This window comes from Gymnoscopelus braueri (genome assembly GCF_963280865.1).
Source record: "Gymnoscopelus braueri genome assembly, chromosome: 11".
Lineage (NCBI taxonomy): Eukaryota > Metazoa > Chordata > Actinopteri > Myctophiformes > Myctophidae > Gymnoscopelus > Gymnoscopelus braueri.
In genome coordinates, this window is record NC_137613.1 from 45,365,791 (window position 1) to 45,382,184 (window position 16,394).

General features: G+C 42.3%; 1 protein-coding gene across 1 annotated transcript in view; it reads left to right on the forward strand.

Moving 5' to 3' along the window:
- LOC308095668 (protein CBFA2T1-like) overlaps positions 1-15,938 on the forward strand; it is a gene marked incomplete at its 5' end in the record, with an annotated part of 41,344 nt that extends 25,406 nt beyond the window's left edge. Inside the window, 5 exons of the mRNA XM_080442712.1 lie at positions 574-662; positions 1,408-1,609; positions 3,520-3,591; positions 13,885-14,075; positions 15,539-15,938. Coding sequence (XP_080298838.1) covers positions 574-662; positions 1,408-1,609; positions 3,520-3,591; positions 13,885-14,075; positions 15,539-15,937 — 953 coding nt within the window. The 3' untranslated portion in view covers position 15,938. The remainder of the gene's footprint in view (positions 1-573; positions 663-1,407; positions 1,610-3,519; positions 3,592-13,884; positions 14,076-15,538) is intronic.
- Positions 15,939-16,394: the final 456 nt, after the last annotated feature.

The window sequence follows — 16,394 nt, forward strand, 5'->3', positions numbered from 1 at the left end:
TTGTCATACAAATAATTGATTTCCTCTGTGTACGAAATATTGATTTAATTGTGTTTTTGGCGTTGAGCATTGGATCATATAAATGAGCATTACATTTCTGTTTGGCTTTTTGGCTTCGTAAACAAAAGTTTCACAGGGCAGATATGACAAATATCTTAAATATACTAAGAAATGACTGACACATTTAATAACTTTATGCTTTCAAAATAAAAAGGGTGCGCTTGTAGATCTGATATTTCTGCTATTTTTTAAAAATATTTCAAAGTGTATGAGCATTTTTCAGAAACGATATAATGATTATTCTAAAAATAATTGTGATTAGGCGACTACAGTATGTGATAATTGAAGACCTGCAATAGACCTGAAATTAAAGAGAGAGAGAGAGAGAGAGAGAGAGAGAGGGGGGGGGCAGGGGGCAGGGGGCAGTGGATGAATGGAGGGGCAGTGTCTCGTGGAGAACAGATGAAACATTGACAATAGTGATGGACGAAATGAATACCTTGACAGAAACTGACTTGCTGCACTTTGTCTGCCTGTCTGTCTGTCTATCTGTCCGTCCGTCCGTCCGTCCAGGCATGCACACGGGCACCCGGCAGGAGGAGGTGATAGACCACCGGCTGACGGACAGGGAGTGGGCGGAGGAATGGAAGCACCTTGACCATGTAAGAAAAGTAATAACATTTTTATTACTCTACTCTACGCCTCTGTCTGTGTCTGTGAGTATCTGCTGTCTTGCTGTGATTACAGAGAACCTTCTGTCTTCTTTTTTCTGTGATTACTGTGCTAACCACTCACCTGATGTTTGATGTGTTATTAGCCCTGTTTGTGTTTGTTTGTTTGTTTGTTTGTTTGTATTTTTAACAGTTATTGTGTGTCAACATCTGATGATGATTAAAAGCATGCACCTTTTGAATGCCTATTTTAGTAAGTACTCCAGTACTTCAACTCAAGTGCAATTTGACAGAGAAACCTTCACTCGGTAGTTGAGTCATAGTTTACCAATCAAGAAGGTTTTATTTGTCCCTAATTTATACAAGTACACACAGCAAAATGTCGTTAGGAGTCGGGACTTGTTCCGCTATTTTGCAACATCCTAAATGTAATTTACAATAAATTAAGAAAATAAATTATAATATAATAAAAGAATATACAGAAAGAAAGAAATGCAGGAACTGGTACATTAGCTTATCAATGTGCAGCAGTTCCAGAAGTAAGTAATGTGCATATACACATCTAACTGTGCAGGTAATGTGCATAATATGCATATCTAATCAATAGCAGCAATGACACAGTCGAATGTGCAAAGGAGTCAGGCATATATAAAACATATACATAGAATGAGAGTCATATCAAGTACTGGAGTTGAGTACTTTGTCCACCACTATCTTGTCTCGTCTTTGTCCTCAGCTGCTGAACTGCATCATGGACATGGTGGAGAAGACGCGGCGCTCGCTGACGGTGCTGCGGCGCTGCCAGGAGGCTGACCGCGAGGAGCTCAACTACTGGATCCGCCGCTACAGCGACGCCGAGGAGCTCAAGAAGGGCGTGGTGGCCGGTGGTGGCGGCCAGGCGCGGCAGAGCCCCGCCGCACAGGACAACGCCACGCCAGGTTGGTGCAGCTAGCGGCGCGCCGGCAATAGGCTCTATGCAGAGCAGCCATATTGGAAAGAAATTGAGCCTCTTACTTACATCCTTCACAGGTGTTACCAATTATACTGATGAAGGCTCTGTTCCATTCTGGAGAAGAGTCCGGGTGCTGATATTGTGCATGTTGGCTCACTGGAAACACTCTGCTACACCAGTGGGTCTCAAAGTGTGGTCCAGGTACCCTTGTGGTTCCTTAAGGGGGTTCCACATGGTCCCTTATATGGGTGTGTAACTCTCAGAGTTATGGGGGTCCTTGAAATTAAAACGTTTGAGAACCACCGTGCTACACTAAACGGAACAGAGCCTTAATCAGCATAATTGGTAATATCTGTGAAGGAAGTAAGGAAGAGGCCCCGATTTCTTTCCAATATGGCTGCTGTGCATAGATGGATATTATGTCAAGTGACGGCCAGGTCACTTTTGTGAGTTTGCTGCCCTCTAGAGGTTAAAGGGGAATTTTGGACTAAAGTTTTCTTACCTTTTCTATGACGTTATGATATCTTAGGATGAATGGTACAGTAGAAATTTTTCATAACTCCACCCCTGAGCCGCCACAGCTTAAAAGGTGCGCGGATAGGCCTTAGGTTAGATCACATATTTTAATAGCTTTCTTTTTTCTTTTTTTTTGTGAGATCTGACGTTCATAGTGACAGAACACTAAGAAAACTTTAGTCCAAAATTCCCCTTTAAGGCAAGGCAAGGCAAGTTTATGTGTATTTCAGCGGCACAGCAGCAATTCATGTATATCGATGGTTCTCAACCTGCGGACCACGGCCCACTGGTGGGCCGCAAGGCTATTGCAAGTGGGCTGCCAAATAATTGCCAAAACGTTAAGATTTTTATGATAATATAACAATTCAATTATTTTTGAAAATATGTAAAATAATACCGATGAATAGGAACTTAAAGTATACTGTATATACTTTATTTCCATTGATCCAACCAGAACACAATCGCATTTATTGATTGATTACAATAAACATGCTCTGAAAATGCACGCGGCCCACCCATTTACCACTTAACATGACAGTTGGAGGGCTTAAGTGTTAAGTGGTCAGATGGGTGGGCCGCAAACACATTCAAGATTTTCAAGTGGGCCCTGATCCAGAAAAGGCAAAGCAAAGTTTGTTTGTATGGCGCGTTTCAAAATGCTTTACATAAAACATTAAGAGCTACAAAACATGAAAGAAACACATAATAAGACATTTGAATACAACTAAAATATTCATTAAAGAATTAATACAATTAGAATAAAATAAAATATAATAAAGTTACTGCTCAGCACAAGAAATGAATCAAAACCTCAATGAAAGACAGGATTAGTATAGTTAAAATAGAATAGTTAAGGGTAGGAAGGTAGATAGAAGTGAAGGGGAAAAAAAAAAAAAAAACATGCCAGACCCGCCTTGGTACACTGTGATGTAAGCAAACCAGCTGCAGCTAATAAAGATAACAATGATTTAGGTGTCCCAGTGTGCAAGCAAAGAATCGTTATGTAAATTACTGATAGAATAAAAAAATTATCGCATCTGTGTTTCATTTGCCGTATTCTTTTGAGATTGTCGCTTCTAACATAATTATGTTATAATAACATGATTAAAGGCAATACCTATTATGTACTTCTGCCATTGTATTATATTTATCACACCAGACTTGTGTGTTTGTCTGTAGAATTATACAGGAATTTACTGTACGATTTCAAAACACATTTGCACTGCCTTGGCAGAGGGTCTAATTTTAGACTCAATCAAATCAACACTCAATATTGTAACTGTGTTCTGAGTTATTTCTAGTCTATAACTGAAGCGGGGTGATAGCTGATTTTCCTCTTTGTGTGTGCGTGTGCGTGTGCGTGTGTGTTTATGTGTGCAGATATTCACAGAGAATTGATGCATCGGCCTGTATCTTCCGGTTATGTTCCTGAAGAGATCTGGAAGAAAGCTGGTGAGCCGAAACACACGCACACACACACACGCACGCACGCACACGCACGCACGCACGCACACACACGCACGCGCGCGCGCGCGCGCGCCCGCACACACACACACACACACACACACACACACACATTGATTGATTGATTGATGTAGTTTATTTAGAAAGACATGAGAATAGTACATGACAGTACATAACAGTACATGGAAGTACAAATTCACAATACAAGGTCTACTAAACTGGAAACCCTCATTAAGCATTACGCTTGTTTAAGATGAGGACCCCATGCACACAAATCATGATGAAATATAAGAGGCAGGCAGATATACACACTACTATACAGAATGTCATACAATCAGCTTTCAGGTTACTGGTATGACGAGAGAAAAAAATATATATATATATATACAAAAGAGGAAAATGAAAGAGGGGGGGGGGGGTAGGGAGGGGTAGGTTAAGACTTAGACAGGGGCCATTTTCGAATTGCAGCCTCCTGAAGGTGTATCTTTAGGGCAGTTTTGAAAGTGAGTAGGGTTTTACACTCCTTTACTCCTTTTGGTAGGGCATTCCACATTTTTGATGAATAGCATGAGAATGAGTTCATACCCTTAGTTGAGCCAAATCTGGGTTGAACATGATCAGTGGAGCTGCCTCTGGTGTTATGATCATGGACTTCATTAACATTTTTGAAGTATTTTGACAAATACAGGGGGATCCCAATGTTGTGGTGTATCTTGAAGACCAGGCCCATAGCAAGTTGCTGTACTCTGTCCTCAACCCTAAGCCATCCAATCCTAGCAAAATGAGCAGGGGTTAGATGGGTTCTGTGATTGAGGCCAAGAAGTAGCCTTACAAGTTTGTTTTGGGATGTTTGGAGCCTTGTTTTTAAGGCCTTGGAGGTGTTGTGATACCATGAAGTGCATGCATAATCATAATGACCTTGAATGAGGGCCCCTGCAAGAATCTTCAGAGTATTCTTACTGACTAGGCGATCAATCCTCCACAAATAGCGTGTTGTTCGGTTGACATTTTTGATCACTTTTTCGGCGTTTTTGTTACCGGAGAGGTTTGCCTCCAAGATGGAGCCCAGGTAGGTAATTTCATCCTTTCTTTTGATGACATTATCACCCACTTTGATCGTGAAACTCTCTGCCTTGCTAAGGTTAGGACTGGACCCAAAGAGGATGGATTCAGTTTTACCCAGGTGTAATGAAAGTTTGTTGTCAGAGAGCCAGATGCAGATCTTGTTGAGTTCGGAGCTGAGAGTTTTCTCAACCTGCAGCCTGTCCCTGTCCGAGACTAGCAGGGCCGAGTCATCTGCGAACAGGAACAGCTTGCAGTCGCAGGCCGATGACATGTCATTCACATATATCAGGAACAGTAAAGGTCCTAGTATACTTCCTTGTGGGACACCACAAGTCACAGGGAGGGGGGGGGACTGGGTGCCGTTTACTTCCACCACTTGCTCCCTCCCTTCCAGGTAGGATCTCATCCAGTTCACTGATGTATCATCAAAACCTATTGCTTTGAGCTTATTGATCATAATTGGGTGATTGACGGTGTCAAAGGCCTTTTGGAGGTCCAGCATGACCATGCCGCAATATTTGCCCTTGTCGACATCTTGTTTGATAGAGTCGTTCAAATAGAGAAGGCATGTGTCAGTGGAGTGGTTTGTTCTGAAACCAGATTGGAATTTGTAAATTAGATTTTTTTCGGCAAGATACTTATCGACCTGTTCATAGACTATTTTTTCCATGACTTTCGAGATGGAGCTAAGAATAGAAATAGGGCGGTAGTTGCCAGGGTCTAATTTGTTTCCTTTTTTGTACAGAGGGGTCACCCTTGCTTTTTTGAAATCGTTAGGGACCCGTCCCTGTATGATGGAGAGGTTTATTATGTGGGTAATGATTGGAGCAATGGAGGCGGCCGAGTCTTTTAGAAATTTGGCGGGGATATTGTCGAGGCCTGTGGCTTTGTGTTGATGAAGAGCACTCAATTTTTTAAACACCTCTTCTGTTTTCACAGGGGAGAGTTTAAAATCATCTTTCCGTACACCCTGTTTTTTGTAAAATGAGTCAACATGTTCTTCACCATAGCACCCAGAGTGAGGGGGAAGTTTTTCAACCAAATCTGAGGTTATGGTCGTGAAGAATATGTTGAGGATTTTACTCACTTCATGTTTGGATGTGATGAGAGTGTCATTCACCTTGAGGCTTATGTTTGTAAACCTGGTTTTCAATTTCTTGCTGCAGCCTAGTAGGTTGTTGAATAGCTTCCAAAGCTCTCGTGGTTTGCTTTTATTTTCCTCAATTTTGTCATCGAGGAAGCTTTTTTCTGCTAGTTCGAGCATGCGATTAACCTTGTTTCTTAGCTTGTTTCTTTCTTTTACAAGTTTAGCTACGTGGGATTCGAGACCTCTGTTAAAACACCTGGCGAGTTTGATCCTACCTTTATGAAGCTCAGAACACTTTTTGTTTCTGACCTTCATGGCAGTAAGGATGTCCGAATTCATCCATGGTACCGGGCGGGATTTGACCATGACGGTTTTCATGGGGGCCACACTGTCCAAAATTTGAATGAATTTGGTTTTGAAACCAAGCCAAGATTCGTCTACCTGTGTGCTGTTTAGTACGTCGGACCAGTCCAGTTCCTCTAGCCTGCGATCTAAGTCCTCACTCTTATAGTTTTTGAGGTCTCTGATCGTGACTGATTTGTGGCAACCGTTCTTAGGTTTACGTTTCTTTCTGGTGCAGAAGATCATGTTATGATCAGATATGCCACAGGTAGAAACACCACTATTGAGGATTTTGTCCTTGTCCGTTGCTAGAATGAGATCTATGGTAGTTTGAGTGGAAACACACAGCCTTGTGGGCTGGGTGATTAGCTGGTGGAGTGAGTGCCGATGACAAAACCCCTTGAATGACTTATACACTGACGCTTCCTTACAGAGCATGTCTGTGTTAAAGTCACCAAGAAGAATCGTCTCCGCACACTCCACCTTAGCCAAACACTCCTCAAGTCTTTCATAGAAATCAGTCTGGTTAGGAGGTCTGTATATGGTACCGACTAGCACAGGCTTGGAATTTTTAAAAATGATCTCGACCCACACAGCTTCAATGGCTGCATCCTTCAGGTCTTCGCGAAGGATGCACTCATTGTCAATATGTACATACATGCATACACCACCTCCGTTTCTCCCATTAATGCTCCTATCATTTCTGAAAAGTTTGTAATTTTCAATTTCAATCTCAATGTCCTTTATCGTATGATCAAGTTTAGTTTCAGAGAAAGTTAAAATGTCAACCTTACCATCATAAAACATCTGCTTGATTTGTGTTAGCTTGTTTCCTACAAGGGAATTCACATTGAGGTGAATCATGTGCAAGCCAACACCGAACGATTTGATCACACACACACACACACACACACACACACACACACACACACACACACACACACACACACACACAGACACACACACACACACACACACACACACACACACACCACACGCACAGATTATCTCACATTTTCCCCAGCAGTTTTCTTCCAGTTAGCTCTGTAAGGAAATTAAGGTCATCTAATTCACCCACACAACTTTCACAACACACACACACACACACACACACACACACACACACACACACACACACACACACACACACACACACACACACACACACACACACACACACACACACACACACACACACACACACACACAGTCTGCTGTCTCCATCCCCGGTAGCCTTGGATTCATGTCTTAAGCCTAATTCACGCTCCAGCAGCGTAGGACGGTGTCACGCACCAAAAATAGCTGATGTACAAACCCACAACGCGTCATGTCCACGGCACGTTGTGGGCTTTATTATCGGCTGTTTTGAGAACAGGACACCATCGCACGACCGAGCATAAACCGGGCTCCAGTCTGCTGTTGGAGAAGCATTTGTGTAGGAAGTACAAAGATAGTGCGTCGCGAGCCAAGCCGCTCCACACATTCCAAATATGATGTCAGGTCATAAAAGGGGTTTTACTGCTCTGGCCGAACAAGGAGCTTAAGTAGCTCTTACAGTTAACCCAGTGGTCGGACTATTAAACATACAGAAGCTATGTGTCGGATCACATTTTGATACGAGCTGTTTTGAGTGCACTGTACATTCTAGGGTGTTAAAGTCATACTATTTAACTTTTTCAATTAAACTAAAAGTATTTTTTTTTAATATAATCTTTCACGGGTATGTTTTTTACAATAGCCATTCCACATCAATGTGTTTTTTGGACATCTCTAAACACTTTTAAACAGTGTTCTTTAGTGTTTGTTATTAGTGTCTGCCCTAGCAAAATGACACAGGCACTGACAATATATAGTATATAAATATATTTGTATATTTATTGATGTATACATCCCGTTTCAGAGAGCAAATCCTTTTGAAAATATCCTCGGAGTTAGGACACTGCAGCATTGGTTTTGGAGTAGTACTTATGTGGTTTTGTTCTGAACTGAATTCTGGGAATCGCAGTTCTAATAGACCTTAGACAGACGCTGTAATGACAACTGAGCTACCAGAGGTGTTGCCAAAAACACTGCTACATTGAGTGTTACATAGTGTAGCCAATGATTTCAAATTAATGTGATATTTATAAGATTTTGACAAATGATAATACAAAATATATTTGACGTGTCCATAATGAATCTTCTGGTTACCTATGTAAGGTATTTGCGTCGGCTTCTGTTTGCATTTGGGTGAACATTTTTTCTCCCCTAAAAAGTTGCATGGAGGAACACTGCAAACTGCATGAGTGCTGCCTTATAGAGGTGACTCAGGGAGATAAGGAACCTTATGCAACGGATGTGTCATGATGTGGAGTTGAGTGCGGCAAATAGCACTTTCTATCTCTGAGAGTGTACAAATGTAACCAAATGGACCTGTGAGGGTCCATTTGGTTACATTTGTACATATTTGTACACTCTCTGAGATGGTTTACATTTGTACACTCTCATTTGCACACTCTCAGAGATACTGCGTAATGCCCTCTGTGATGAGTGAGTTTTGAGATCGAGTGCTGCGAATGTGTTTAAAAAACCCTCTAATAACTTTCAAATTTATTGACGTTACAGATTTCATTTATGCAGCGTGCACAGAAACAGAAATTCGGAGAGAAAAAAAAAGAAAAAAAACTCGAACTGCCGCAGCTGGAATTGCCATTATCGGCAGCCGCCGAGAGACTCGAGAAGAGAAAGAATTTTCTTGGAGAGGAATCCGGGGGAATCTCGTTTTGTATTCACCGCCGGGGCGAACCAGCCAGTATATCTGCTTTTTAAGCCCCCCGGAGAAAAGAAATTGTCCCCTTGCTTGACCAAGCATGATGGTGTGTGAGATACTGGCGAACAAGTAATATGCATTTAAATTGAATTGAGTATCACCGTCGGGACTGCAGCGGCAGCTCTCTCCCCCGCGCGCCCCATCCTCGTCGCCTCTTGATCGATCTTCCATCTGAAGCAGTTGGTGTGTAATCACAATTCCACGCGCGAGGCATACATCGTGGCTGTCGCCTCAAAAACCTTGTATCTCCAATATTTCAACTAGGGTTTTCTTTTTCATAAATTAACGCCCTACTTCATCATGCTACCAGTTGTCACACGAAAGTATAGCCAAAATGTATGCGACGCGTCCTGAGCTTGTAGATCTGCTATTTTTGAAAAATCATGAAAAGTTGTGCAAATATTTGAATTTGTTCTTCTTTTTTTGCAGACATTTGTAACTCAAATCTTTGCTTCTGGGGGTTAAATATTTTACGAATGTTCGCTTTAAAAAATATATAATCCAAGATTTTGGCGTGCTATGAGCTTGTATATCTGCTATTTTTGAATAGCCCAAAGAAATCAAAAAATGACACACAGATGCGTTCCCGGTCTTAATGGGTTAAGTGAAAGTGTTTTTATAAATATTGAACCAATGAAAGTATTAACAAGAGCTTGTGACAAAATAATGACTAACTGAGACCTTGTTGAAGACCAAAGAGTCGAAACGCGTTTGTCATCTCTGTTGCCTTGCTCAAAGAATAAATGTATTGTGTATTCACATGAAGACGGAGTGCCTCAGTACTTTTCCCCTATAGAGTCTGTTTTCTAAATAATAACTACATTATAATCCATTGGAATGCAGGTACTTTTCCCCCCCTATTTCCTGAAAAGTAACAGTTTTGGACATACAAGGTTTCCGTTGCGACATCGAGGCGTATATCACACGGCAGCAGCCCGAGCAATTTTCAGAGACTGCTGCCAGCACAGTGGGGTTAAAGACAAAACCACCCCGCTTTAACAATTCAGCTCAATCACAGACGGAGAGACGATTCGTGCCGCTTGGAACAGCACGCGGTTTTTGGACTGATATCGACTGATATGGTTGTAATGCGAGGAGTGGTCTGTGTGAATGCGTGATTTAAACCACTTAGAAAATAGGGTTATTTTATAAAATAGCCGAAATAGTCGATCTGAATATTTTTCTTCTTTTTTTTTTTATTAAAGCTGCACTATGTAACTTTCCTCTTCTACCCCGGATTTGAACCCGATTTCCTGCACAAGTGCTGATTGTTTTATCAATGAGCTAATAGAGCCTGCCTGCTTGCTCAGGGGATGAATTGAACTTTAAATTGAAAATTTGTGTCAGATCCTGTGTCTAGGTGAGACATGACCTTTGAGACAATCTAAATGTCTCAATAGAAGAGCAGGGAGACAAAATACAACCACCCCAATTGTGTAAGTTATATTGTATTAACGTACTCTACTATACAGATTGGCCAAAAATAAATTGTATTCATTAAAAAGTTACATAGTGCTGCTTTTCAATATATCTTTTTCATTTTACTTCACTTATTTTAATTTGTTTTCATAATTAATTTTTCTATATAATCTTCTCTTGATTGATTGATTGATTGATTGATTGATTGATTGATTGATTGATTGATTGATTGTATTCATTCATTCATTTATTCATTAACCCAACATAAGATGCCAGGTAGAAAGTGGTTAAACTCCTATAAGGAGGACAGGTAATCACTTCATAGCCTAGCCATAAAGCCTTACCTCTTGTCTGTGGGATAAACGGTGAATCATTCTACATCCTCTGTTTCTCTCTGCGTTCTTTTGTATTTTCCCCAACATTTGCAAGCATCCTCTTCCATTTCACTCGCATTATTTTTCGGAGAGGGGCTGATTTAAATGTGACCCGGTGAGAATTGCAAAATAGGCTTCTTAACACAATGGAGTGCTGCAGCGAATACATCTGTTTGGAATGGGCAAAATGTTTACCGTCGGTGATAAATATTCAAGCACCTTGCGCGGCGGTGTCCTGCCGGCTTCCCACTCTGCCGCGCCGCAGCGCCGGGCCTCTGGGATCACAATGGAAATGCATAATTTAAATGTAAATTGCCTGATTTGCATACACAATTAGTCAAGTTACAGGCTTGATGGGAGCAAACAAAAAGCCCTCGCTTCGCTTTGACGTCTGGGTTGGAATTCCGGCGCTTAACACCCACGCGGCAAGGTTGCGGCAATGCGCAAAACAAATACAAGTGGAAAATACCCCAAAGCACATTTTCTAAAGTATTTACCTGGGATTAATTGCCTGGTGCTCGCTTTATGGACATTTTACACCACATTTAAAATAAAAGTAGCTTTTTTAGTCATGCATCTTTATCAAAGGCTAAAATCATCAGCTACAATTTGTTTATTTCTTCCAGTTGGTCAACTTAGCACATCGTGCATCCGTCTTTTAGTAGATCAAACCAATTAAACACGCCACCGTCACTGTGGCGAATGCCTACTAATTAGTCAGAGGTATGCAAAGCTGATCATTACGCTGGATTTAGCTCTCAGACGATTAATATCACTTCCTGAGCTCCCAAGCCAATAGACAGGTGCAACACGATATTACAGGGTGGATGAAGATTAGGCAAAAATAGATAAACATTAGGCAAAAAATTGATTAACATTAGGCAAAGAATGATGAAAATTAAGCAGAAATTGATGAATATTAGGCAAAACATTGATGAACATTAGGCAAAAGTGATGAACATTCGACAAAAATGGATGAATATTATCGTCACCTTGCTAAACTAATGGCCTAAGTCATTTTTTAAGGAAAATGATATTTTTGCCTAAGTCAGCTCCTCATGACACTGGCCACCTCTGGTAAAATCGCCCATCTCCTAATTGAAAAGGATTATGCTGTTCACTCCCCTTTTAGTATAATGCAGGCCTAACTCCCTAGTGTGACTTAGGCCAAAATAGAATTTTTTTTTGGCCTAAGTCACATGGTTTTGTGACTTAGGCCAAATTATTTCAAATCAAATCAAATCAAGCTTTATTTATATAGCACATTTACAAACAGGCAAGCTGAACCAAAGTGCTGTACAGGCAAAATCAAAAACATCAATGCAAAACAACAGAGCAAGTTCACAAAAATATTTACTGATTTAGGCCATTTTTTTTTTTTTTTTTTGGCCTAAGTCAGATTTAATCCTATTTAAACCTATTTAAATCTCTTATGTTACATAACTGACATAGTCATAATTTGTTATAAACATTTTGGGTGAAATGATTAAGAAATATCATATAGTTTTGTTTTGGATCAGTTTTTAATTATTCCTGAAAATCTTTTTTTTTAAATGACATAGGCCATTAGTTTAGCAAGGCGACGTTATGCAAAACATTATGAGCATTACGCAAAAAATTAAGAACTTTTCGCCAAAAAATATGAACTTTTGGCAACATGAATTAACATTCCGCAAACATTTTTTAATATCCTGCGATAATAATGCGACACGTTGTGAGCTTGTAGATCGGCTGTTGTGCATTGTTAAAATCATAACTATAGATAACTATTATGATAATGATGTGAGTATCCACACTGATAAATAATAATGTTTTGTAAACATGTTTGAGTGAGTTGGTGTGTTAAACGTAGACTAGACTACTGTATAAGTGTGGGTAGACTTTTGAAATAGCAGCCTTATGCTATAGACATGAATACATGTGTAGGATTAAGGTTAGTCTTGCATAAGCACCCCGGGCAGCAGTTTTCATGTCATACTTCAAAAGGATGTATTCCTTTTCTCACATGTGACAGTCAAGCATCCATTCCACTGAGTTAGAGGTTGTAGAGAATCTTTTGGGAACCACTGCCCTAGATATCACTGTTATCACATGAAAACTTGCATTCTTTTTTTTATATTGAGGATTAGGTATTAAGACAGGTATTTTATAGATATGATTCTATACTTTCGTGAGAAAATAAATGCAAAAATGTTCAAGAGACTAGTGTTTGTCAAAATCAGCCACCTATACTTAGTGTGCCCCAGGGGTATATCATAATTTTTTCCCCCTCTACATCAAATCTCTTTCCCGAAAATAGTTGATGTAAAAGCTCACAATGTGTCATTTTTGCCTAATATTTGGCACAGCATAGGGATGCTAGGGTTCATGTTAAGAGCAGGATTTGTTGATACTTCAGCTAATTATGGGAACCCTTCTAAAAATTCAATTGATGTGTGCGTGCGTGTGTGCGTGCGTGCGTGTGTGCGTGCGTGCGTGCGTGCGTGTGTGGTTGGTTGTTCAGTGGCTTTGTGAAGGACACAGCGGTCACAGTGGGGACTCAACCTGTTCTGTCACAGAACAGTCCCCGTAACCTCTCTGTCACCTCCTGCTCCATCCAGCCTGAGGCCGCTACATGTTCTGTAACAGGCCAGGACACACTGTCTCTCTGCCCTACAAAGCCAAAGGACAGTGACAGCCACAGTGACACTGGTGAAATCCAAATTAACAACATGATATAAGTTTTTGCTGTTTTAAAGTGCACACAGTAAAATCTCGATTGCTAAAGCAGCAAACTGAATACAGTGTTAATCGATCTACATGGTACTGTATGATAATACTGCCCACCCTTAGTGTGTATAAAGCCGTCTGCTAATCAGAAGGTCACTGGTTCGCCTCCCCTCCCAGTCCTGGTCTACGTGACGAAGTCCCTGAGCAAAGAGGGGCCATGCCTTTCTTCCCTCATCCCTATGTTCCCTCAGTTTAGGATTAGGCTTGGGGTTAGGTTTAGGGTTGGCGTTAGTGTTAGTGTTAGTTTTGAGGGAACATACTGTAGGGCTGAGGGAACATAGTGTAGGTACGCTCCCAAGGTACTTCTAACACACTTAACTGGGGTAACGGTAGAAGTACCCTCAGGGTTCGAATCCATGAAATGTACGGATTGCAGCTTTTAAACTAACGCTCCCTTCTTGGCTCTTTGGTTACAGAAGAGGCGGTGAACGAGGTGAAGCGCCAGGCCATGTCGGAGCTGCAGAAGGCCGTGTCGGAGGCCGAGCGCAAGGCCCACGACATGATCAGCACCGAACGCGCCAAGATGGAGCGCACCGTGGCCGACGCCAAGCGGCAGGCCGCAGAGGACGCGCTCTCTGTCATCAACCAGCAGGAGGACTCCAGCGAGGTGGGTGGACTCCCAAGTGATATATAACAGCTAGGGGTCTAAGGACCCCTTTGCTGAGTGAGAGATGAAGCAAGGACCCCCCCACTACAATATTGTGTAAAATTGTGTTGCAGATTCAACCTTTTCATAGATTTCATAAATAGCTTCATAGACTTGTTTGACAGCATGGATTCATGTTAATCTGTATTTTCAGATATTTACCCACTTAAACCCTCAATACTTAGTCAGCCTTGACCAAGTTCTGTACTTGGTCTGCCCCCCCAAACCAAACCAAACCTCTTTGCCGAAAATCTGCGCTGCGTTGTGAGCTTGAAAATCGCTTTTTTCAAATGGTCCCCCCAGAATAGGGATGCTATAGGGTTCAAATGTTTAATAATGAAAATAAAAAATAAAAATAAGGTTCCTGTCACAAAAAGATTTGACGGCCCCCCTGTAATAACTCTGAGGAAACCCTAGGGGTCCCGGAGCCCCTGTTGAAGACCCATGATATAAAATATCATGAGAAGTGCCCGTTTGATCTGATCCTCTCATTAATAACGCAGAATAGCTGCACCTCTTTAGATATCAAAGAGGTAAACAATTATTCACAGCGTTGCCTGGGATCATGCAAATCAAGGTTATTTTGGACTCAGGAGAGAAAGAGAGGGGGGAGAGAGAGAGAGATCAAAGCCAGGCGAGTCAAGTCTCCCTCTCTCTCTCTGCCCTTATATCAGCTATGTTTAGAAAGGTGCTACCAATTCAGTGGAGAGGAAACCGGCGAAGGAGTTGCTAATCACCGTCAGAGAACTTGACGTTTAATCAGTTAAGCGAGAGGGAAATGCGGCTCACATCTGACATTAATTGCGGGAGCCAGAGAAAAAATAAGAAGAATGTTTTTTTAAAGGCGGTTTGTAAGTTGGTTTCCTTCGGGGAATGCCATGGAGCTGTCAGGGTTGCTCTGCCGTGTGGAAAACGAATTTCGGGGCTTTTGATCCGTCTGCGGTCGGTTGAGAGTGTATAAGCGCTGCAAACATGGCCGCTTGTTTAGTCAAGTGCAGTCTGCTACAGCGATGCTAATCTGGACTTTCTTGGTAGATTGTTTTGATCGCTGCTGGATCTTTATCAGGATCTTGGGGAAAATCCAGACATGATCGAAACATCGATCCAACACTTGAAATAAACAGTGGGAGCAAACATCAATGTGCAATCTTTATTGTTTCCTCGATCCTGTTCCCAAGTCTCAACTACCCAACCATTCACTTACTTTGCTGTGCAACCAGAGGCAGAATCGATCCATTGTGCATTCCCAGAAATATATTTAGCTATAGATCCTGGTTCAATCAAATTCACTGACTGAGAACAAGTATGTATTCACTTCCTGACTCATTGATTGTCCTTGACTTCCTGGCTGTAAATCCAAAAAGCCTTTATTTATTTGTATTCTGTTTTGTTTTTTTTCACCCCCTCTCTCTCCGCATTGGCAGAGCTGCTGGAACTGCGGGCGCAAGGCCAGCGAGACGTGCAGCGGCTGCAACACGGCGCGCTACTGCGGCTCCTTCTGCCAGCACAAGGACTGGGAGAAACACCACCACGTCTGTGGCCAGACGCTGCAGGCCCAGCAGCAGCAGCAACAACAGCAGCAACAACAGCAGCAGCAACAACAACAGCAACAGCAGCAACAGCAGCAGCAGCAACCGCAAGCCAGCCAGCAGGGAGGAGGCGGTCCCGGGGCGGAGACCCCCGTCCCGGCCAGCTCCTCCGCCTGCACCCCCAGCAGCGGGGCCGGGAGCCCGGCCGCCACCCCGCCCACCGCCGCCACCCCCCGCTCCGCCACCCCGGGCACACCCTCCTCCTCCTCCGTCCTGGACGGCACGCCGCGCTAAAGGACGCTCTGACGGGGAGGGCTGGAGGGGGGGGGGGGGGGGCACAGGGGGGGAGGGGACATGGGACTGGCCCGGCGATGGCTGTACCCGCCAACGTCTCATACAGCATGACTGTCTAAAAATTTGCCACGCAAGAGATGCTAAGCTAACGTGGCTAACGGGAAGAGATGGCGGGCGCGTGTGTCTGTCTGTCTTTCTGTTCCTGTCTTTGCAGTGTAGTCACAGCGGTATATAGGGGGGGGGGGGGGGTGGGCGGAGGTCCATAATCGGGTCATATTGACTTGCCGTGACTTTAAAGAAACACAAAGATATTCTTTGTTGATTAATTAATTAAATAAATAATTATCTGCGTTTCCTTTTATTGTAACTTTATTGTTATTCCTGGTCGTCTATGTTTCGTCGTCGTGGCTGTTTGTTATTGTCGTTGAAGTCATCGTCGCTTACCTTCCTTTCTCTC